This window comes from Rana temporaria, chromosome 8 (genome assembly GCF_905171775.1).
Source record: "Rana temporaria chromosome 8, aRanTem1.1, whole genome shotgun sequence".
Classification (NCBI taxonomy): Eukaryota; Metazoa; Chordata; class Amphibia; order Anura; family Ranidae; genus Rana; species Rana temporaria.
The window spans coordinates 26444533-26468411 of record NC_053496.1 but is presented as its reverse complement, the minus strand read 5'-3'; the positions used below and the strand labels follow the sequence as shown (position 1 = coordinate 26468411).

The following is a 23879-nucleotide window of genomic DNA, read 5'->3' as shown; positions in this document are numbered from 1 at the left end:
AAATGGACCATCTGTTCCCATCCGTTTTTAGCAGACCGGATTGGATCAGATGTTGGCGGGTGACGATGGACACATGTCCCTTGACATCCGCTTAGAGAGCAATGTGTGGTCCAATCTGGTCCAGCTGAAAATTGACAGGTGGACCCGATCAGCGTGAAAGGACCTAAGCATGTCTAATATTAATATTAATAAGGGCCTAAGCATGTCTAATATTATTAATAATAATAATATACACAATTGTATATAGCGCCAACAGTTTACGCAGCACTTTACAATTCGGGGGGACAGCACAATTACAGTAGAATACCGAAGAGACAGGATTGCCCTGCTCATAGAGCTTGCATTCTAAAGGAAGGGGGTAGTGGCACAGAAGGTAAAGGTAACATCATGTTTTTTAAAGTCATGCAATTTTTTCGGAATTTGTCATATATGCATGTATATACTGTATGCATATGAATATACCCCCTGTTTAAATTTTATTTTGAAGCCCCGATGCAGAGGGATTGTGTTGTCCCCCAAAGTGCTTTAGCTATTTTATGTGATTAGATTGCTAATCATTAAAAGGACTAGAACTCCTCCTTCACCATTTATTTTGGTGCTCCTTTTGTGATATCAAGATTTTAGTAACATTCTAGGTAACCACGATGGGAAGCCTTCCTTCAGATGAGCAGCCTTACCAGTGCCAGTAAAATTATTATTAGTATTTGATGTCTTATTGAACATTTTAAAGTCCCAGCACCTCTTGAATTTGTGTGAAGTTCCCAACTTCAAACTGTTAATAAAACAAGTTCACAGTTTTGTATCCATAGATTCATGCTGCATTTTTGATGTTATTGGTGTGCAATGTTTTTCTATCTGTTATTTTTTCTATATGTTTTATATAATCTTGGAAATATCAGAACCATCATAGAAAGTACCAAAATACATTATGTTTACAAAAGTCCCCAAGTTGATTGGAAGCGTTTTTAACATTAAATATGTAGTTTACAGAAACTTTTTTATGTATATTTTTCTTCTAATGAAGGATTTGCAAATGAATGCAGTGTAATTGAAAATTAATGAGGGAAAAAATAAATCCATTGGCAGTGCATTACAGTTCATAACTGGTTAATAAATCCTATTTGCATTTATAGTAATTAAAGCAAGTATCTGAAATGAATGCCATTATTTTTAAGAGTCTTCCTCCTGTAAAGTTCTTAATGTGAGTTTCTCTGAAGGAATTTGAAATATATTCTTCTAGTAAGTGGCAAAACTATTTTATCACGATTATTATTATTTAATGTGTTTTTATAATTGCTGACATTACATAGATTAAATTGCATCTTCATTTTATTATATAATTAAAAAAAAGTCTGTTGTTCAGTGTTGCAGCAAAATGAAAAAACTGGAGGTTTAAAAGTGTAACTATGGGCAAAAATGACAGTATGGTGGAGCCCCCAAGCCTTTAAACTGTTTGCTCAGCATCATTGTCTACTCATGGACAGAGTAGTTGATGTAGGTTGACTTTTGCCCTAAAATTGGTACTGTTACTGCACGATCTAAATGGTAAACTGCAAGTAGCACTATATTTACCTTTCCAACTGCCCAAGTCTTAAATCATCACCACCATGCTGCTCCCTGGCTGCCTTAAATAATCAACACTTCTGGGTGTGTGAATTTCTGAAACCCCTTCTGCACGTGATTCGAACACTAGATAAAATGTTTTGTGTTAGTGGGAAAAAAAATACAATTTTAAAGGCAGCAGATAGAGACATTAAATACACATGTAAGTGTATGGCACGCAGGCCAACAATACAAAATGGTCCAACAGTTCAACATAGTACAATATGTTAACCACTTAAGCCCCGGACCATTTTGCAGCTAAATGCCCAGGCCAGGTTTTGCGATTCGGCACTGCGTCGCTTTAACAGACAATTGCATGGTCGCGCGACGTGGCTCCCAAACAAAATTGGCGTCCTTTTTTCCCCACAAATAGAGCTTTCTTTTGGTGGTATTTGATCACCTCTGCGGTTTTTATTTTTTGCGCTATAAACAAAAATAGAGCGACAATTTTGAAAAAAATTCAATATTTTTTACTTTGCTATAATAAATACCCCCCAAAAACATATATAAAATTTATTTTCCTCAGTTTAGGCCGATACGTATTCTTCTACCTATTTTTGGTAAAAAAAAATCGCAATAAGCGTTTATCGATTGGTTTGCGCAAAATTTATAGCGTTTACAAAATAGGGAATAGTTTTATTGCATTTTTATTATTATTTTTTTTTTTTTACTACTATTGGCGGCGATCAGCGATTTTTTTCGTGACTGCGACATTATGGCGGACACTAAGGACAATTTTGACACATTTTTGGGACCATTGTCATTTTCACAGCAAAAAATGCATTTAAATTGCATTGTTTATTGTGAAAATGACAGTTGCAGTTTGGGAGTTAACCACAGGGGGCGCTGTAGGAGTTAGGGTTCACCTAGTGTGTGTTTACAACTGTAGGGGGGTGTGGCTGTAGGACTGACGTCATCGATCGAGTCTCCCTTATAAAAAGGATCACTCGATCGATACGCCGCCACAGTGAAGCACGGGGAAGCCGTGTTTACATACGGCTCTCCCCGTTCTTCAGCTCCGGGGAGCGATCGCGACGGAGCGGCTATAAACGAATAGCCGCGCCGTCGTCCCGGATCGCTCCCCGAGGGAATCCGCCCGCCGCACGCAGCGGAGGGGGTCCCGATCGGACCCCCCACCCGCTAGAAGGCAAGGACGTATATATACGCCCATCTGCCTGTCTGTGCCATTTTGCGGACGTAAATAGTCGTGCGGCGGGCGTTAAGGGGTTAAGAAGAAGCCAGTAAATGACCTCAGGGCTATTTTGTGCTGTCAACATAAATTCACAGAGAAAAACTTGTGCAGAAGGCGAGAAGTAAAAAAGTAGTAGGAAATAGGGAGGACAGTTGAGCGGTTTGGAGGAGCACGTATAAACCGTAGAAGCACCCACTTAATATCAGATGAGGGTAGTTTGTTTCTCTTAAATTGAATAGTCAGCGCTCAATATCTGATGGCATAAAGCTGGGAACCCATGGAACCCAGGTTGTGTGGAAATAGCACATAATGTCAGTAGGTTTAGCAGTCAGCTTGTTCGTGAGTATCCAATGCACCTTAAATTTTACTGCTGCCAGGGAGAGGGAATCCTACAGCCAGGTTCTGGCCATGATTTGCTTAACTGTAAAGTCATTATGAGTTGTCGGCCTGAACTGACGATTAGAAAGCCCATCTGGTTGAGCATCATCTCTCCAAGTATCATGGTAATAGTAACCACAAAGAGTACTTTCAGCATATCATAGACCTGCGTCCACAAAGAATTCACAATTGGACAAGTCCACCATACGTGAACATAAATGCCCAGTTCTAGGCAGCCACAGAAACAAGTCCCAGCATGCCCTAGAGTATAACATGCAGTTTGAGTCGGAACTAGGTATCAGTGGTACAGTAATTTAATAATTAGTTTCAAGTACAAGTACTTTCTGGGAGTACTATTTGGTGGTTTCCGCCATTGCTGTGGTTTGTGTAATGCTGATTTCTGTTTCGGCATATATTCATGATTTAAGCCAAAAAAAATGAAATAAAGTTAAACAAAAAAAATATTTTTCATCCTGTTTATTAAGAATTGATCTGCTCTGAAGTAAGATATGTCAAGGAGCCCAGGCTTTTCAGTTCATTGTCATGTTTATTTTTTCAAATGAAAAATGTTTTTAATCGCCTATCATTTCAATTTTTGCAGTGAAAACTATTTGGTGCGCTGGTCAAGCTCGGGCCTGCCGAAGGATATTGAGCGACTGCATAATCTACGAGCAGTTTTCACAGTAAGTTATTGCATTAAGTGTTCCGGGATGCTCTTCAGAGAGGAGGCAGTGGAAAATTAATTGGGACGTTTTATATCATTCTGAGATCGCAGCCTGAGGCTAACTCCATACCAAACCTATATCGGCTTTGCCCAGGTTCTGCTACCTGTAAGTTGGATCGTATGCTGGCTTCCTAATTAAAGTAAAACCATTGTGAGTGCACAGTTTACCTGTTATTGTGCACCTCTCTACTAATACAGAGAGACAATTGACTGCAGGAGAATATTTACACTGTTGCCACCAAGTGATTTTCAAGATGGTGGATGATTGGTGGGTGCAAATATTTTTTTATAAATAATTGTTTTCTAGTTTTAATTGTAAGATGTTTAGCATGGTCTTGACTAAATATGACCAACATTCAGCTATACCTGATTTTATTGCATAAATCTCCAACTTAAATTCACTCTTTTTTTCCCTGTGGGCACCCACTCCCCTGTCAGAGCCTTGTTGTCTTTGCTAAAGTGTCTTGGGGGGGATTGAAATTCAGGCAGATCTGGACAAATGGCAGCTCTGCCTGAACAGTGATGCTCCAATTCTGTGAAAACAAATAACCAATCCCATGGCATTTTTAACAGCAGTTATGTCTTTTAGATTAAATATACATTTATCTGGGTATAATAAAACCAAGTTGTTATTGTTTATAGTATAAATTCCCTTTTAAGCAGTTTCCTTTGTATCAGGAAAAGTTTTTTTTTTTTTTTTTTGCCCGAAGAATGCTCATGTTGCACTCCTTCTTTGCAGCTGGCACCACAAAATGCCAGTTGATACTATAGTTGGCCACAAAAAAACAACCTTATGGTGTGGTCGATGATCCGAGATTCATGTTAAGGGCTCACCTTCTTAAACTGTGGGACCAAGTCCTGCCAGATTGTGGGGAAGATGGAGGAAGTGATATGATGAACTGCTTTGGTCCACTGTATTGCTCCCTGCACAGTGACAGTGCTGTCACTGTGCAATATACATTTTGGTGAGTTTTGTGAAAAAAACGTTTGTTGCATTATAGTCAATGATAAGGCATTGCACTTTGGGTTACATATCCATGATTTTACATGTCTGCAATAAGAAATTGGGAAAAGGGATAAGGCATGTAAAAGATGTCTTGCACTGCAATAAATATTAGTGTTTTGCATTATTATCATTATTATTTACTTGGCTCAACTTTATTTACAGGATCTTGGCAGTAAAGACCTGAATAGAGAAAAGATAAGTTTTGTATGCCAAATTGTAAGAGTCGGGCGCATGGAATTACGGGACAATAGTACGAGAAAACTTACATCAGGTCTAAGGAGACCCTTTGGTGTGGCAGGTAACACATTTCTCTTTTTTTATTTTTGTAATCAAATATTTATTGGATTTTGATAAAGACTCAAGCAAAAGAAAACAAAGTTAAAACAAAGAACCATCACTATGTTTTATCCTCTATATACAGTAATTCATTGGATTAAAAATTCAGTGTAATTGAGTTGAGGAACCCATTAGAGTCATATATGCTGTAATCTAATGTGCACGCACGTCTGCTGGTCTTGGGGGTATCATGGGATACTTTTCCAGACCCACCAATACCCTCTCATTCCACATCTGTTTTATGAGTACCCCACAGACAATCTCCTCACTGAGCAATGGCGGAGACTAGGTGCAGAAGAGCTGTGAATAAAAACAAAAACGGCCCAGTAGCCCTCATGTTAAAGGCAGCACTAAGGAAACCATTTAGACAGGATGATGACTTTTCCCCTGCTCTTGAGCAATGTCCTATATTGACACTGCTCTCTTCCTCTTTCCTTCTTGGTGACACAGCAGATGGCTAATTTGACTAAAGACAGTTTTCACTGCAACTATGTCTAAAAACTGTCCAGGGTCTGAAAGCGCTCTTCTGCCTCTACGCCACTTGAATATATTCATCTTGGAGGAAGATGAGGTGGATACAGAAGAGGGCTCTATAAAGGAATTCTCACCAACTGCATTTTATGAGGCACAAGCTAAGACTTCATGCCATATGCTTTCTACTGTGAGCTCACTTATTGAGCTCACACCAGAATCTCCTTAGCCTAAACAAGCTCCTATGGGCACAAAGGGCAGGCAAAGTCCTGTACCTTACTGCTGTACTTTGCACGAGGATTGGCCAAATCCCCAAAAAAGATTTATTCCATCAAAACTCTGAAATATATCCCATGGAAAAGGAAATTATGAAAAAATGGTCTGTTCCATTAATGGATCCTGCCATTTCTGTACTCGACACACATCTCACTATTCTTCTGGAAGATATTACCTCAGTTAAAAATTCTGATGATATTCACTTTGAAACACTCTTGAAGGCAACATGTCCATTTGTCAGACTGTTGCTAATTGAATCGGGCAGATGAATATAGAACACAATCCTGTCTTTTTAAAGGACCCTGTTCTTCTGGAACAATTGCAGCGCATGACCCGGGAGCCTACTGTTTTGTGTTGATGCCCTAGAATACTTATCTCCTGGTCTCTAGGCTGACACCGCTCTGTGCTAATGCACATAATTTTGTTGTTAAAGGCTTGGTCTGCTAAGCCTGCTTGCAAAATGTATTTTTACCTGCAGAGCCTGCTTTGTCTGGTGTGGGGAGCAGGCACCTAAATCCCCAGGAATATTCTATTCCTTCCATCCTGACCTTCCTCAAGTCTGGCCTAGACCAACATGTGGCCCGTAGTACTCTAAAGAGACTAGTTTCCCTCTTATCCAGACTATTCTAGACAAACCTTTGGCTTCAGACACTCTTCAAGCCCATTAAACAAGGAGGTGCCCATGGCTACTGTGTCTCCCTGGGCTCTAAATCTGATATATTTGGTACCTCAAAAACCTTCATTTGAACTGATAAATGATATCCTATTGTGGGATCTTCAGAGTAAGGTGGCGTTTTTGGTGGTACCTCTGTCGGGCGTGTTTCTGATGGGGCAGCTTTTTATATATTTTTAGATATTTATTTATATAGACATATATTTTTTGTAAGGAGCCTTTTTATTGTCTTTTTGTCTTGGGAGAAAGGTGGTCCAGAGATTGAGACCATCCTTTTTCCTTCAATTCAGTGAGGATATTATCCCTGCCTGGATGCATCAGAGTGGTTAGGGTCTACCAAGCTGCAACATCTTTCTTTCCTTTTTATCATCCCTGAAGGTACCAGGTTGCTAATTTCCAGGGCTTATACCCTCAAGTAACAGGTTCTTATTTTCCCTATCTGGGCCCATTACACTTGATAGGTCAGTAATAAGTATCAGTTTTGCAAGTCCACCATGTAGTATGTTTGTTTATTTTTTTACCAGACTGTTTTTTTAGGCTGCTGCTGATGTGAGCTTTGGCTTCAAGGTGTTTTAAGCTGTCCTCTGAGAGTTTTGGGTCTATTGACTGTTCTTTTTATAGGCCTATTTGCTCGGTTTTTGCCCACCAATTCATTTATTGCTCAGGGATGTCTCATGGCCTGTAACTCTGTACTGTACGATTTAAGATAATTATGATTTTGGCTGACCAGTAAATTCCATACCTTGACGTACGGTACACGTCCCTTTCCCTGTTTTATGTTCAAGACCAGTTTTTCCTTTTCTCCCATTATCTTTTACAACAATCTCTGTAAACAAAAAGGATTTCTACTCTGTTATACTTGGCGATATAAATAAAAATTCAGTTCTGTACAACAAAAAAATTGTGCTGTTGATGTATTAAATAAAGAGTACTGTTTGACGTCAAGTATAATTTTCACTTTGAGACCTCGACCTCTCTTCTCCTGTGTTCAGACATGTGACAGTAATTTCGCTAAAGAAACTGTAAATTATCTGTGATTATAGGTTAATTAAATTTGCATGTTTGTTTCATTAGTAATGAAAAGGTAAAGTTGTGGCGCACTCCATTTACTTGCTATTGAAATGATTAAGGCACACTGCAACGATGTGTATACAAAAACCTAGCCTAAGGCCTCTTATTTTTCTCTTTTTTTATTGAGTGTAATAGATTTTTATATTAATGTTTCAAGTGCTGTTTAAATGAGCAGCCAAGTTGGCCTGTGTAGAAGAATTATACAATATACAATGTACATAGTTTACAGCTGTTAATAGTCTTGCTTATGTGAAAGAAGTAAAAACAATTAGGGCTTGTGTTTGCAGACATGCTACCTACTCGACATGTTACAAATGACTCGCGTAGGTCTGGCCCAGGATCAAAAAATTCACGGCTCCCATAGAGCTTTTTCCATTTTGTGTTCCACATGTGAGTCATAATGAATCAATGGTAGGGGTGGACACCGAGACAAAATTACCAACATTAACGCCCAAGGTTCTGAAAGGAAAAGTATAAGGCATTGTCAATGAGCACATATTTTCATTTATTATTGCACAGGATGTTTTCCTGTGCAATAATGAAAATATGTGCTCATTGACAATGCATTATACTTTTGATGTATTTTCAAATTTTTATGGTTTTTGTTTTTTATAACATTGTTATTAAATGGCAGATCAAATAAACCACCACAGAGGCAGGGTACATTAGGTGCCGAAATAACTCTACCTCCCTGACAGATGTGTGGATGAGATATCAGCCATATATAGTGGGAATTGTTTTCAATCAGTCAGCCAACACACATGGCCCTATTTGTAAGCAGTGTTATTTTTGTTTGAAAATATTTTTGTCTACTAAATTAACACTACTTTAGTCAACTAAAATACAACTAAAACAATTCTGATGACAAAAATACAATTTGGGGCTCCTTCACACTTGGCAGACCTATGGGGGATCAGATGACGACGGACCGCAGAGTCCGTTGTCACCCGATCCGCCAGACGGATGGAAAATACTGTTTTCTTCCGTCACACTTTGGCAGATCAGAGCGGGTCGGATATCAGCGGGCATCCGTGGCTCCATAGAGAAGCACGGAGCGCCCATTCAGGTTTGCCTAAAAAACTGGCAGGTGGACCTGAACGGTCCGCCCGTGTGAAAGAGCCCTAAGACTAAAATTGTATTTTGGTCTATAAAAGACTGACTAAAACAAAATCCAAACTTGACGTCAAAATTAACACTGTTTTTTTTCCCCCTCTCAATACGGGCTGGGTTGTATGTTTTTTTTTTTTTGTTGTTTGTATATAACAGAAATAAAAAGATGATTTGATCAAAAAAAATTAACACTGTTGGGCAATAACATAGTTCTCCCTGCAGCATTGCCACTTGCCAACCACTATATATACTTTTGGCTCTGTATTAAAATGAAACAACCCAAACCAATTTTTAAGTGCAGACTTTCAGCTTTAATTCAAGGGGTTGAACATAAATATTAAGAACACATTTTAGGAACAGCAAGCATTTTTATACACAGACTCCCAATTTTCAGGGGCTCAAATGTAATTAAACATGTTACTTATGATTATATTCATTTGTCAATTTTTTATATTTTGTTTAGAATCCTTTACTGGCAATAACTGCCTGAAGTCTGGAACCCATGGACAAAGACTGGGTTTCCTCCTCTCTGATGCTTTGCCAGGCTCTAACTGCAGCAGGTTTTTCTGCCTTTTAGTTTTGCCTTCAGCAAGTAAAAAGCATGCTCAATTGGGTTAAGAGCATGTGATTGACTATTCCACTTCTTTTCCTTCAAAAGCTCCTGGATTTCTTTTGCAGTGTGTTTTTGGATCATTGTCCATCTGTACAGTGGAACCTCAGTTTAAGATTAACTTGGTTTGAGAGCATTTTGATTTCCGAGCAACTATTTTTTTATTTTGACATGAGTGTTGGCTCGCAAAACGAGCAGAATTCAAGCTAAATAGGCCTGCAGTTCCTCATTTGGCCTGAGCTACGGGGGCGCAGAGCCGTAAATAGGCATGCAGTACCCCATTTGGCCTGAGGTATGGGGGGCGCATGTGCAGAGAAAAGCTGAACATTGGCCTGCAGTACCTAATTTGGCCTGAGGTATGGGGGCGCAGGAAACAATCCGCAGTGTCCTCTGGGCTTTTTGGTAATTTTCGGCACTCTCTGGCACCCCCCCCCCCACCTCTGGCCGCATTCGGTAATGGATCCCATTGAAGTCAATGCGGAACTAATTAATTCAATGGGAAAACTTGCTTTGATATGTGAGTACTTTGGTTTACGACCATACTCCTGGAACGGACTATGCTCGTAATTCGAGGTTCAACTGTACTGTGAAGCACCATTCAATCAACTTTGCTGCATTTGGCTGAATCTGGGCTGACAGTATATCTTTAAATACTGCAGAATTAATCTGACTGCTTCTCTCACATCATCAATGAACACCAATGACCCAGTGCCGCTGGAAGCCATGCATGCCCATGCCATCACACTGTCCCCACCATGTTTTTCAGATGACGTGTGCTTTGGATCATGAGCTGTTCCAAGCCTTCTCCACACTTTTTTTCTTCTTTCTGTTATTCTGGTACAGGTTAATCTTGGTTTCATCCATCCAAAGAATGCTTTTCCAGAACTGGTCTGGCTTTTTTAGATGTTTTTTGGCAAATTCTAATCTGACTTTTCTATTCTTCAGGCTTATGAAGGTTTTACACCTTGTGGTGAACCGTCTGTATTTGCTCTTGTGAAGTTTTCTCTTGATTTTAGACTTTGACAATGATATGCCCACCTCCTGGAAAGTGTCCTTTTACTTGTCTGGATGTTGTGAATGGGTTTTGCTTTACCATAGAGAGGATCCTGCGATCATTCACCACTGTTGTCTTCCGTGGTTGTTCAGGCCTTTTTTATGATGCTGAGCTCACCAGTGTGTTATTCTTTCCTCAGAAAGTACAAAACGGTTGATTAGGCCACTACTAATGTTGCTGCTATCTCTCTGATGGATTTTGTTTAGTTTTTGATGCCTTACAATGGCCTGTTTCACTTGCGCGGACAACTACTTTTGATGCATAATATAGGTTCACAGCAAGAGATTCCAAATGCAAATTCCACACCTACAATCAACTCCAGACCCTTTACCTGCTGAATTGATGCCCCCCCCCCCCCCCTTCTGCCACTCACCTGGGTTTTTCCGACTTATTGTTTCTGCCGGCTTGCCCAAAAAATGTGCCGCTTTGATCGCCTCTATGGCCTTGGAGGACCAGAACAATGTCACAACGTCATTTCTGGCCCAGGGTGGGAATAAACAAGGTTTTGTTTTTTAAAAGCATCTTTTGCTTTTAAAGGTAAAGAAGAAATTTGGGGTCTTTTTGTCTCCAGATTTCTTCATAAAGAGGACCTGTCATCCTCTCTATTACGAGGGATGTGTATTAAATAGGAATGTAAACTAAAGGGACAGTGTAAAAAGTAAAAAATACAATTTTTTTTTTAATTAAAGCTCTCTTATCCCTTTGTGCTTGTGTGCAGAGGCAGACACAAACAAATGATTGCGCACGCATATGTAAACAGTGTTCGCACCACACATGTGAGCTATTGCTGTGAGCATAAGGGCAATTAATTCTAGCCCTAGACTAACTCTAAATAGGTAACCTGTAAGGCCATTTAAAACCTTGCCTATGGAGATTTTTAGGTACTGTAGTTTGTCACCATTCCAAAAGTGTGCACAATTTTTAATTTTTTTGTAATTCAATCCTTTATTATCGTATAAAATACAGTTGACAATCACCACAAATAGCAGTTATACATTGCATAGAACAGATAGCATGAACATACATGGTCAAAAAATTATTATAATAGAAAAAGAACAGACAGTCCAGCCTTGCACAGCGAGAAGGCAAATAGTCAAAGGCTCAAGGCCTAGGCAATGGCAATGTGCGCAACCGTAAAGGCATCCCAACCATGATACATACGACCTAAAGCTAACTGCAGTGCCTACAATAACATGTAAGTGATGGTAATTTAACAGTTTTATGGCTGCTTGGGAAGCAAAGCGACCCATAAGTGTGCACAATTTTAAAGCGTGACATGTTGGTTGGGTATCTTATGTACTTGGCGTAACATCTTTCATATTATACAAAAAAAATGGGGTCCCTATTGTGTTTTTTTTGTTTTTTGAATTCATTCAAATACATTTTTTTTAAACAAAATTTGCTTTCGAAAAACTGTAAATGCTGTGTGACATAAATTGCAATGATTGCCATTTTATTCCCTAGGGTCTCTGCTAAAAAAAAAATCTCATGTTTAGGGATTCTAAGTAATTTTCTTGCAAAAAATACTGATTTTGAACAAAGTGCCAGAAAACGCCTGGTCTTAAAGTGGTTTAGCAGTGAGAATTCTGTTGGCACCACACTGCGGCCTGCATTTTATGAATGGGTTATAGACCCCATTTAGTCAGGCCCAAGTATAGAGAAAACACTGCAGTTTGCTGCAGGCCCTAAAAAGAAGCAGTAAAGCACAACAATTGTGTACATATGCAATGGGCATAGATAGCTGCCCATGTGTCCATATACAATTGCAAAGTTTGTGCAAAGCATTAACTCATATCTGTAAGATATTATTTACATCAAAATTATCTTTTACATGCATCTGATAAATTTTGGAAGCTACTACAAACATTTTTTTGGGGATAAGGTTACCTCAAACTTGTTTGAAATATCTGTAATTCTGCTTAGCTGCAACCTTTCCTAATTTACAGTGTTAATTTTATCGACTAAAACATTTTAATTGACTAAATGAATACTATTTTATTCTACTAAAATACGACTAAACTAAAACAATTGAGATAACTAAAATGCAGCAAAAATGTCATTTTAGTCAAACTAAAATGGGACTAAAACTAAAATGCCATTTTAGTCATAAGACAAATTAAATAGAGATTTGACTTCAAAATTAACACTGGTCTGTAGTGCATGTTTATACCTTAATTCAATAAATAACACATTTGATTTTTTTTAAACCAGTAGTATATGGAAATTGTAGAGAAATGTTAACTACAATACATTACAATTTAATTACACCCATTCGTTTTTAGACGACTAAAACTTAGGACATTTTAGTCGACTAAACTTTACTGGAGATTTATTTGACTAAATACGACTAAAACAACTGCAGAAGACTAAAATGGGACTAAAAATAAAATGCCATTTTAGTTCTAAGACTAAAAGTAAATCGAAATTTTCATTAATAGATTCTAGATCTGAACCTAACATCTAGTTTATTAAAATAAAAGTTCTTCAGTTGACCAACGTTCCTATTTTGTAAGGCAAATGTCTGATTAGTGGCTTTGAGGTAAGACAATGGTTAAAAAAAAAAATGCTTATTCCCTTTCATAGAAGGGAAAGTGAAGCATCCCATGACAGATGTAGAATAAATGTACTAATTTGATGAATTTAAAATCTAATGTTTATTCCATCTATGCCCTCCATTAGAATATTCCATCCATTAACACACTTGGCTACCCGAAGGACTGTATTAATTCTATGTTTCTGCTTCCAGTAATGGATGTGACTGACATAATTACCGGAAAACTCGATGACGAGGACAAACAACATTTTATACCTTTTCAACCGTAAGTACAATTATAGTAAACGTGCATAATTATAATGCAGATTTCAACATTTAAATATGTTTTTCTCCTGCATTGATAACCACGGAATGCATTTCTTTTATAGTTTTGCTTGGGCTTTGAGAGTGTACAGGTTAAAACTTATCATTGTTTGTGCTGTAGGGGGAATTTACAGATACGCTTCATGAATCTTGAAGATTAAAAAAAATATATACCACATATACATATATACCACATATACATACATATATATATATATATATATATTTCTTTATCGTACATCACGGGACACAGAGCGGCATATTCATTACTATGTGGGTTATATGGAGTACCTTCAGGTGATGGACACTGGCAATCTCAAACAGGAAGTCCCCTCCCTATATAACCCCCTCCCATAGGAGGAAGGAGTACCTCAGTTTTTTCGCCAGTGTCTTAGGTGTTGGTCACGGAATAGCTTGCCTCCATATCCTTGGGATCAAGGCGGGCTAACCGGATCTGTCCAGAGTGCCTCAGTGCCGAAGTGGACAGTACCCGGGCCCCCAAATCCGGGGGGTTTTGCCTATAATGCCCTCTCTGGAGGGCTGGACCCTGGGCCCAGGGCTCACAGCTTTTTCTAAAGCCAAGAGTTCCCTGTTTGCCAGAGGTGCTATATAGGTCCAGGACAGCGGTTCCTTTCAGGACCCCAGTGCCTGAAGGTCTACTACACTTCCCACGGAGATGGGAGAAGATTGGACTGTGTTTGTTACAAACGTCCTGCGGCATGGAGCAGGTAAGTGGGGAGCCTGCGGAACTTGGTTCGACTGCGAGCTTCCCAAGGGGGACCACAAGGGGGGGCAGCCTAAGTATGCTCTGCATGGGCACCAGAGTCACTATGTCCGTTAGTGGACAGGATGATTTGTTTTGTTCCTCCCCATTTCTGGCCCCCTGGCCAAGCAATCTTCTTTCTGGCTACCTGCTGTTCTGCTGGGCATACAGGGTCTGGGAAGAGAACCTTGGGCTAAGCAACTGATTCCTTAGAGTCTCTATTGCAGCCTACCTGTCCGGGGGATTCAAATTTGCCGCCCTGCAGCGCGTCCTTTCTCCCAGCTCTGTCGGCGTCTGGCGTCTCCATGTGTCTCTCTCTCCTCTCCCTGTCGCGCGCGCGGGCACGCAAGAAATAGATGAATTTCGCGCTATCGGGAGGAGGGGGAGGGCGGGAGCACGCAGGAAGAGGCGTGTCTCGCCTCTGTTAAGAGTGACAGGGTGCGCGCATAGATCAGTCTGAAGCTGATCTGGAGGAGAGAGGACACAGAGCGGCACTCCTGCGACCCCCGGTGGCAAGAAAGGGGTAGTACATCATAGGCTTGGCCTATTTTTTCTTATTAAGCCAAAAATTCCCCTTTGTCAGCAGGTTGAAGGGCTGGAAAAAGATATTGGTGGGGCCGTAAAAAAAAAAAAAAAAGAAAAAGAAAAAAAAAAAAAGTAAAATATAAATACTTTCTAATTTAAAGGAACATAATAGCATATTAAAAAAAAAAAAAAAAAACATTTTTTCCTTTTATATTTGATTTCGGCCTCACCAGGGTTTTTGGACACTAGTAATCCTATTGCTCCCTAAACCTTTCAAAATTATTTCCTAGCTGCGTACAGTTAGTTGTTGCAGGCTAAGAACCTCGGTTTTGTACCATGGCACCCAAAGGCTCAGGATCAAGGGGGTCTAAAAATGTCAAAAAGCAAAAGGGTTCCCCCTCGGATTCTGAGGATACGAGTCAGGCTATGCCGGTACTCTCCCCACCTGACCCAGTTGTGGCCGCCTTGGTTGAGCCAATAGGGGGGTCTGGTGCAGCGGCTGGCCCAGATCCACCCAACCCTGTGTTCGTCACAGAGGAAAAGCTAGCTACCGCATTAGAAGGGCTAGAGAAAAGATTGGCAGCTATGCTCACTAAATCTTTTCCAGGCAAGAAGCGGGCTAGGTCCCCTTCGCCAAAATGTGTATCCTCGGATGCTGAACTGATTTCGCTGGAGGAATTAGAATTTCAGGAGGATCTATTGGACGAGAACCCAGAGGGTTCAGAAATTGAGGAATCTACTATTGAGGAACCATTCTCCGCCTCCCAAGCGGAGAGCCTGTGGGTCCAGTCTTTGACAGACATGGTACACTCAGCATTTAACCTGCCTTTACCGGAGCTCCGGAGTCCGGCAGTTTCCTCTTTGGGTTCCTTAAAGGCGCCCCTGAATAACGCAGTTTTTCCAGTCCATCCGTTATTAGAGGAGCGAATTTTCCAAGATTGGGTACGACCAGACAGAATTTTTTTGCCGCCTAAAATTTTTTCTGTTATCTACCCGTTAGAGGAGAAGTTTGCCAAAAAATGGGTGCTCCCAGCTGTGGATGCTGCCATCTCTTGTGTAAATAAATCACTAACTTGCCCGGTAGAAAACATTCAGATGTTTAAGGACCCGGTTGATAAACGGTTGGAAACTCTCTTAAAAGCTTCTTTTTCCACGGCAGGGGCAGTGGTACAGCCAGCGGTGGCTGCTATAGGAGTCTGTCAGGCTTTAAAGGATCAGACGAAACAGATGCTTAAGGACATCCCTGCCCAACAGGCAGAAGAGCTGTCCGATATACCCATAGCTCTTTGCTTTGCGGTGGATGCTATAAAAGATTCCATTCAGCAGGCATCTCGCTTATCTCTATTTTTAGTGCATATGAGAAGGCTCTTATGGTTAAAGAACTGGGCGGCCGAGCCCCCATGCAAAAAGCTTTTGGCAGGTTTCCCTTTCCATGGAGGTCGACTTTTCGGAGAAGATCTGGATAAATACATTCAGACTATCTCAAGTGGCAAGAGTACCCTTTTGCCAGTCAAGAAGAGATCTCGGGGTCCTACATTTAAGAGGCAACTTTCCCCTGTGCCAGGGCCCTCTAATGCCAGGCAGTATCGACGGCCTCCTGCGCGATCAAATTTTAAATCGCAGGGACAGGCCCCGGGAGGCAAAAAGCCTTGGTATCGCAAGCCAGCAAAGCCTGCCCCTAAGTCTGCCTTATGAAGAGATGCCCCCACCCACGAGGATAGGGGGAAGGCTTCGTTTCTTTTCAAAGATCTGGGAAGCCAACATCCCCGACAGATGGGTCCGATCTTCTGTGGCCACAGGCTACAGATTAGAGTTTCTAAAGTTTCCTCCTCCTCATTATCAGGAATCAAGAATTCCAAACGATCCAGCAAAGAGGTCCCCCTTTTTGGCGGCATTGGATCGTCTAATTTATCAAGGCGTGATAGTAGAGGTACCAGTCCAAGAACAAGGGCTAGGTTTCTACTCCAATCTATTTGTCGTGCCAAAGCCCAACGGCGAGGTCAGGCCAATTTTGGACCTAAAAAATTTAAACATTTATCTAAGGGTTCAGTCATTCCGGATGGAGTCTGTTCGGTCAGCTGCCGCCGTGCTCCAGAAGGGCGATTTTCTGGCCTCCATAGACATAAAGGATGCTTACCTTCATATACCGATCTTTCAGCCACATCAGAGATTTTTACGTTTCTCAGTGGCTCAGCGTCACTTCCAATTTGTGGCGCTTCCTTTCGGGCTGGCTACGGCCCCCCGGGTGTTCACGAAGGTTCTAGCTCCAATATTAGCCAGTCTAAGAGTCCAGGGCGTCACGGTCCTGGCATATTTGGATGACCTCTTGATCATAGACCACTCATCTCCTTGTTTGGAGCGAGCGGTTGCCCTCACGGTTCAGATCCTCGAGAGGTTCGGCTGGGTCATAAACCGAGAAAAATCAGTATTCCAACCCGCAAAACAGTTGGATTATCTCGGCATGAGGTTAGACACAGCTCAGCAAAAGGTTTTTCTACCCCTGGTAAAAGTCAGGGCTATCAAAGAATTGATTCAGCTGGTTCTGAGTAAAAGAGAACCAACTATTCGCCTATGTATGCGTTTACTAGGCAAGCTAGTGGCCACGTTCGAGGCGGTACCTTACGCTCAGAGCCACACTCGCATCCTACAGGCAGCCATTCTGGAAGCTTGGAGCAAGAAGGCGCAGGCCTTGGAGTTTCCGTTGCCTCTGTCAGCAAGAGTCCGGCAAAGTCTGTGTTGGTGGTTAAACCCTCAGAACCTGCTAAAGGGAAAATCTTTCAGTCCCATAACCTGGAAGATAGTAACCACAGATGCCAGCCTAACGGGCTGGGGAGCGGTCTTGGATGGTTGCACTCGCCAAGGCACTTGGGCACATGCGGAGAGGCAGTTGCCCATCAACATCTTGGAGCTCAGAGCTGCTCGGTTGGCCCTCGAGGCTTGGACATTCAAATTACAGGGGTTCCCGGTGAGGATTCAGTCGGACAATGCCACGGCTGTAGCATATATAAATCACCAAGGGGGAACCAAAAGTCAGTCAGCTCAGAGAGAGGTAAGCTCGATTTTCCTGTGGGCAGAGGCTCATGTGCCCTGCATATCGGCAATCTTCATTCCCGGGGTGGACAACGTGCAAGCGGACTTCTTGAGTCGTCAGTCTCTGTCGCCAGGGGAGTGGTCTCTGCACCCTAAAATTTTTCAGTTAATCTGCCAGAGGTGGGGAATGCCGGACGTGGACGTCATGGCATCAAGATTCAACAAAAAACTAGACAGGTTCATGTCCCGTACTCGGGACCCTATGGCCTGCGGAACCGATGCATTGGTTTGTCCTTGGCATCAGTTCAAACTACTATATGCCTTTCCCCCGCTACAGTTGCTACCCCGCCTGTTACGCAGGATCAGGGTGGAGCACAAACCAGTCATCCTGGTAGCTCCAGCATGGCCCAGGAGGGCATGGTACTCACTAATCCTGAGGATGGCAGTGGGAGAACCTTGGGCACTTCCTCTACGGCCAGACCTACTCTCACAAGGCCCGATCCTACACCCTGCATTGCGGTGTCTAAATTTGACGGCCTGGCGGCTGAATCCCTGATTCTCAGTAGTAGAGGCCGTTCTGGGCAGATAATCTCTACCCTGATCAGGTTTAAAAAAAAAAAAGCCGGTCTCCAGGGTGACTTGTTACAGGGTCCGGGAAGCCTATGTAGGCTGGTATGTGTCGAAGGAATAGCTTGCCGCAAGTATACCATTAATGAAGTGTTAACTCTCTCCAGCTAGGAGTGGTGGACTCCCACTCGCGGTTGAGACCTTCTTTCAGAGGGTCTGGCGCATTAATCCTCCGGGCATGTCACCACTTGCCGTGGGACTTGGATCTAGTTCGGTCAACTCTACAGGAACAACCTTTTTGAGTCGTTAGCTGAAATTCCTGTGATTTGGCTATCAAGGAAGCTGGGATTTCTGGTTGCCATAGTTTAGCCAAAGAGAACAGAAATAGCAGCCTTATCTTATAAGGAGCTATATCTTAAATTTTCTCACAAGGACGAGGTGGTCCTCCATCCTCATCCTCCCTTTCTACCGAAGGTTATATCCAGTTCTTTCCTAACCAGGATTTGGTACTATTATCCTTCTCCGAAACCTACTTCCAGAAGGTAGGGTTGCTACATACCTTGGGTATGGTCACGGCCATAAAGGCCTATTTTAGAGCTACAGAGAAGTTCCGGGAAACAGATGTGTTGTTCATTTTTGCCAGATGAGCCAAGAAGGGGCAGACAGCTGCAAAAGCCATCTTCTCGTGAGAGAGGAAGCTATTATTTACTCAGGCCTACAGCTTGAAAAGACTGCCTCTTCCATTGCCAGTAAGGGCTCTTTTTACCAGAGCCATGGGCGCCTCCTTGGACAGCACACCATCAGTTCCCTGTGGCTCAAGTATGCAAGGCGGCAACCTGGTTTTGAGTCCACAAGTGTTCTAAAATCAGACCGGTTGGACGTAAGAAGGAATACTGATACAGCCTTTTTGGCAGGAACTGCTGCAGGCTGCATTTTTAAGACCCTCAGAATCGGGGGCACCCTTGAGTTAAAAAATTTTAATTTTTATTTCTCGACTAAGTTGGATTTATTATTATTATTTGAGTTATCTCAGAAGTAAATCCTTGGGAAGATGTCTCCCTCCCCTCATTAAAGCATTGCTTTGGGACATCCCACATAGTAATGAATATGCCGCTCTGTGTCCCGTGATGTACGATAAAGAAAAAGGGATTTTTAAATACAGCTTACCTGTAAAATCCTTTTCTTGGAGTACATCACGGGACACAGAGCTCCCACCCCTCTTATGGGGACCATTTTGGGAGGCATACTGCTTGCTACAAAACTGAGGTACTCCTCCTATGGGAGGGGGTTATATAGGGAGGGGACTTCCTGTTTGAGATTGCCAGTGTCCATCACCTGAAGGTACTCCATATAACCCACATAGTAATGAATATGCCGCTCTGTGTCCCGTGATGTACTCCAAGAAAAGGATTTTACAGGTAAGCTGTATTTAAAAATCCCTTTATATATATACACATATATATATATATATATATATATATATATATATATATATATATATGTATATGTGGTGTGTGTATGTATGTATATATATATATATATATATATATATATATATATATATATATATATATATATATATATGTATATGTGGTATATATATTTTTTTTTTAATCTTCAAGATTCATGAAAAGAGTATCTGTAAATATATATATCCATCATGTGCATAATTGCCAACATTTGGTAGTAATAATGACCATAGCCATGGTTTAAGTCGTAATTTTTACATAATCTAGTTACTAAAAATGTAATGGGATCATTAAATATTTGGTAAAGTAGATGTATGTTTGTTTAATTGTACCACTTTAAATGGTAAGCTAGACAATATAGTATTTTCACCGTTTTGGATGTGGAGAGAATCACCGTCTGTATGTCAGCAATAGAGAAAATCAAAATGCAAAATTTTAGAGTTGTTCCCAAAAGAGGTAAGGGAAAATCTTCTGATAGGACACCTGTTTTGGGTACAACAGTCTAATAGAGTAATTCCCCTTATTGCGAGATTTCCTCTAACTTTCTGTTTGTTGTTTTGACAGGAAATTAGGGGAAATTTCCCCAGTGCTTCACAGAGCGAAAAAAAAAGAAAAACAAGCAAAAAAAAACTTGCAGGGATTTTAACTTTTCCCTACTACTCCAAAAAAAAAAAAAAAAAAAAGTTTGTACTATATACAAGTGACTATCACAAACTGGAAAAATAATAATAAAAAAAAGAAACTTCAAAAGAAAAATGTTTTGCTTGTCTATACCATGCCATACAAATAAGACCCCATGGTCACCAGATGGGCAAAAGGAAAATGGACTATCTCGGTACCCATTTATATATACAGATAACTTGATTAAAAAATCTAATCATATTTTTTTCGTACAAAAATTTAAATTCATACACACAAAAAGGGATAATCCTATATCACATAGTCTTACATAATTAAATGTTTTTACAAAAAAAGTGTGTGTCACACCAATGTGGCAATCAACCTAGCTGAAACAGATTCCAAGGTATGTGGCACCAGGATCGCCATGGTAAATCCGATATCCTTTACATGTTTCGCAGACCGCGCCGCTGCTTCAGGAGGAGGATTCAGGATTATCATAGATAAATATATTCAATCTTCATATCATTTTATTTTGCACACCTGGTGATCATAGGGGATGGTCTCTATTTTCTTTGTATGACTTTGTTAGGATGAAGGTACCCTCACGATTTTGTTTTGTTTTTCAATATTTTTTTCAGAGGCTTCATAATTTATACCATGCATCTGTTTCTCTAATCTTTGCTCTATTGCAGAGCTGCAGCCTCTGACAGAAGCTTACCATAAATACACTTCCAAGCATAGCAAGTGCCTGTTTTCCCCCACAGTGCACTGTGCTTCTATCCATAGGCCCCTAAGTTCATACCAGGACACAGGAAGCAGTAAATTAAACCACCATTTTCTTGAATTGCCCTGATCTACAGCAAAAGCTACATCTCTCCCGTGTTTCTCTGTGCTTTTGACAATCTGCGTTCTCCAAAGATGTCAAGTCTCCCTTACATAGTTAACTCTTGAACCTGGTAACAGGTTGTTCAGCAACTGAATGCTTAGTTGTAGGAGGCAGGGGGAGTGTCCTGTCGCCTAGAAATGGGTAGATTATTTATTTTCTCTGGGCTCTGGTTGCAAGGAAACATAGGGAATGTTGAACAACCATCTTACTGGGCTTTGCATTACACCTGTTCATTTTACCTTGCATATAGCGCAAGGTCTGCTTTAATTTGTACACAACGAACACTGATTGAATGCAAGTAATGCTGTATTGCTTCCTGAAAAAATACATCTATGGTTTCTTTATGACCGTTTACACAAGAATTTTATTTTATTGGTTGTTAATTGGTTTCAGCATTTGATGTTTGTCTGGTTGAATAAAGACTGAAGTGTGTGGCTTTCCATCTCCTCTGCAGGCAATGGGATCAAAAACATGATTTCAGTCTATGAAATTGTAATAACAATGAGCATGCATTATTTAACCTACTCCTGGCCCTTCCCACATCCAAACATTGGACAGACGTGATTTCTTACCAGTCCATCGGCCTAATGCACAGTGACATTTTATTGTAAGATTGTGTGTGAAGCTTTTGAATAGTTACAGCAGTACAGTGTGAATAATTCAGGAAGACAGCTGTTTTATGGTCTTATATAACAAACAATACAAAACCATTGTTCCACATTAATTAGGACTGAACGCCTCTGCTAGGCCCCCCCGCTGACCTTACTTATAATAATGTTCTCTGCTTCTCAGGGATTTACCTTTTTATGGCACATGGGCGCATTGAGCGCTTTCTGAAGCCTTGCTTTCATCAGTGTGTGTAGGCAGGCTGGAGATTTCCTCTGACATCAGACAAGCCTAGTCACTGGCTCAAAGGCCAGCTAGTTATCCACTGCTACATTCAAATAATGACTAAGATCTATATTAGGGAGATCACGCTGGTGATGGCTCCTCCAGTCGATGATACATTTTCATTTATGAAAAATTCCTTTAATTGCCACCACAGTTATAGCACTGGGAACTGAGACTTGTAAATCTGTAATCTTTAAAGATATAGAGACATATCAGTATACAGAGTTTTATTTTTGTATTATTTGAATGTGTAAAAGATCATTTAAGTGTAGATTATATTAACAAAGCGTGCAGATGTGTTGACTTTTTAGAATATATGTATTATGTCAGATAAACAGATTACGAACCACCTAGATTTTCATAGACTTCCTATAAACTGTTTATATCAGTTGTGCAATTTTTGTAGATATGACTGCACAGTCCAAATAGGTACCATAGTTTTGACAATGCTGACCAGTGCACAGATCAATCCAGCAGCCTTGGTTAGCCCCTCATACTCTTCCTTAGCAATACAATTGTATATGAGGACGTACAGTATATTATGAGGAGAGAGGTCATTACTCATCTTTGCAGTAGGAGACAAAGAATTATTGTATTTATCGGCATATAACACGCACAGGCGCATAACATGCACCTTCATTTTAGGAGGGAAGTTTCAGGGAAAAATAAAATGTAAATGGAGAACTTTGAAGCAAAATAAGGGTCAGTGCCCATCAATGCAGCCTTACCATTGCCCATCTGCAGCCTCACAATTGCCCATCAATGCAGCTTGATCAATGCCCATATGCAGCCTCACCATTGCTATGAATGCAGCCTGACCAATGCCCATCTGCAGTCTCACCTCAGATTACTGCTGAATCGGAGGGTACAGGAAGGGAGTGGGATGAGCGCCGTCGGAGTACATACAGCGAGAATCTCCTGTTTACTCTGCAGCCTCTTTAATACAAAGTCCCGCCTTTTGGACCGGCTTCTATGATAGACAGAACACTGGTCCAATGCCGGCCCAGGAGACGGGACTTCCTATTACAAAGGCCATTGAATAAACAGGAGATTCTCGCTGTATGTAATCTGACAACGCTCGTCCGACCCCGCTCCCCATTCCCTCTGAGGCAGCCCAACGTGCAGGATCAGCGTATAACACGCACACACTATTTGCACCCGATTTTCAGGGTGAAAAAGTGCATGTTATATGACAATAAATACAGTGTTTATTTTGAGGCATTTTCCAAGCAAGAATTTAGAAAATAAAAACTACAGCTGGAGACTGGCAAGTGGGTACAAAAAAAGAGACTTCAGTCGGGCTTAAAAAAAACTCTGTAAATGTGTAAGCTTAGCTTGCTTCTTATTGGCCCTCTAAGCTTTGTATAGGCCCACTGCAGTTTGTATGGATGTTTAAAAACCAACAATAGACCCAGCAGCTGGAAGCCATGTCATCTTTCCTAGGGTGCAGGCGACATGCTGCAGCTCAGAGCTTATTATTCATAGAAAAAAAGATGGCTTTTATTTGGCATTTAAAGTTATTTAACACGTTCATTGGAAAAAAGTTAGTTAACATTCTATCCAACTTTAATACAATTTATAAAGTTAGACTTCAGTTAAACCTAAGAACAACAATTGTACTACATTGTGGCTGGCATCAGTCTTTTAGATGTGTTGGCTGCATTTGTTTTTCCAGTCTTTTTTTAATTTTAACTTGGAGATCATGGCCTTGGGGGACAATGCTTATTCATTTGGTATTGGTATGTATTAGGACTACAAAATACAAAC

General features: G+C 40.9%; 1 protein-coding gene across 2 annotated transcripts in view; it reads left to right on the top strand.

Annotated features, from left to right (window-relative positions):
• The window catches only part of DOCK1 (dedicator of cytokinesis 1), a 529562-nt gene that overhangs the window by 109364 nt on the left and 396319 nt on the right, over positions 1-23879 (top strand). For both annotated transcript variants that reach the window (XM_040361423.1, XM_040361424.1), the window contains exons 9-11: positions 3774-3855; positions 5065-5200; positions 13250-13322. In XM_040361423.1, coding sequence (XP_040217357.1) covers positions 3774-3855; positions 5065-5200; positions 13250-13322 — 291 coding nt within the window. The remainder of the gene's footprint in view (positions 1-3773; positions 3856-5064; positions 5201-13249; positions 13323-23879) is intronic.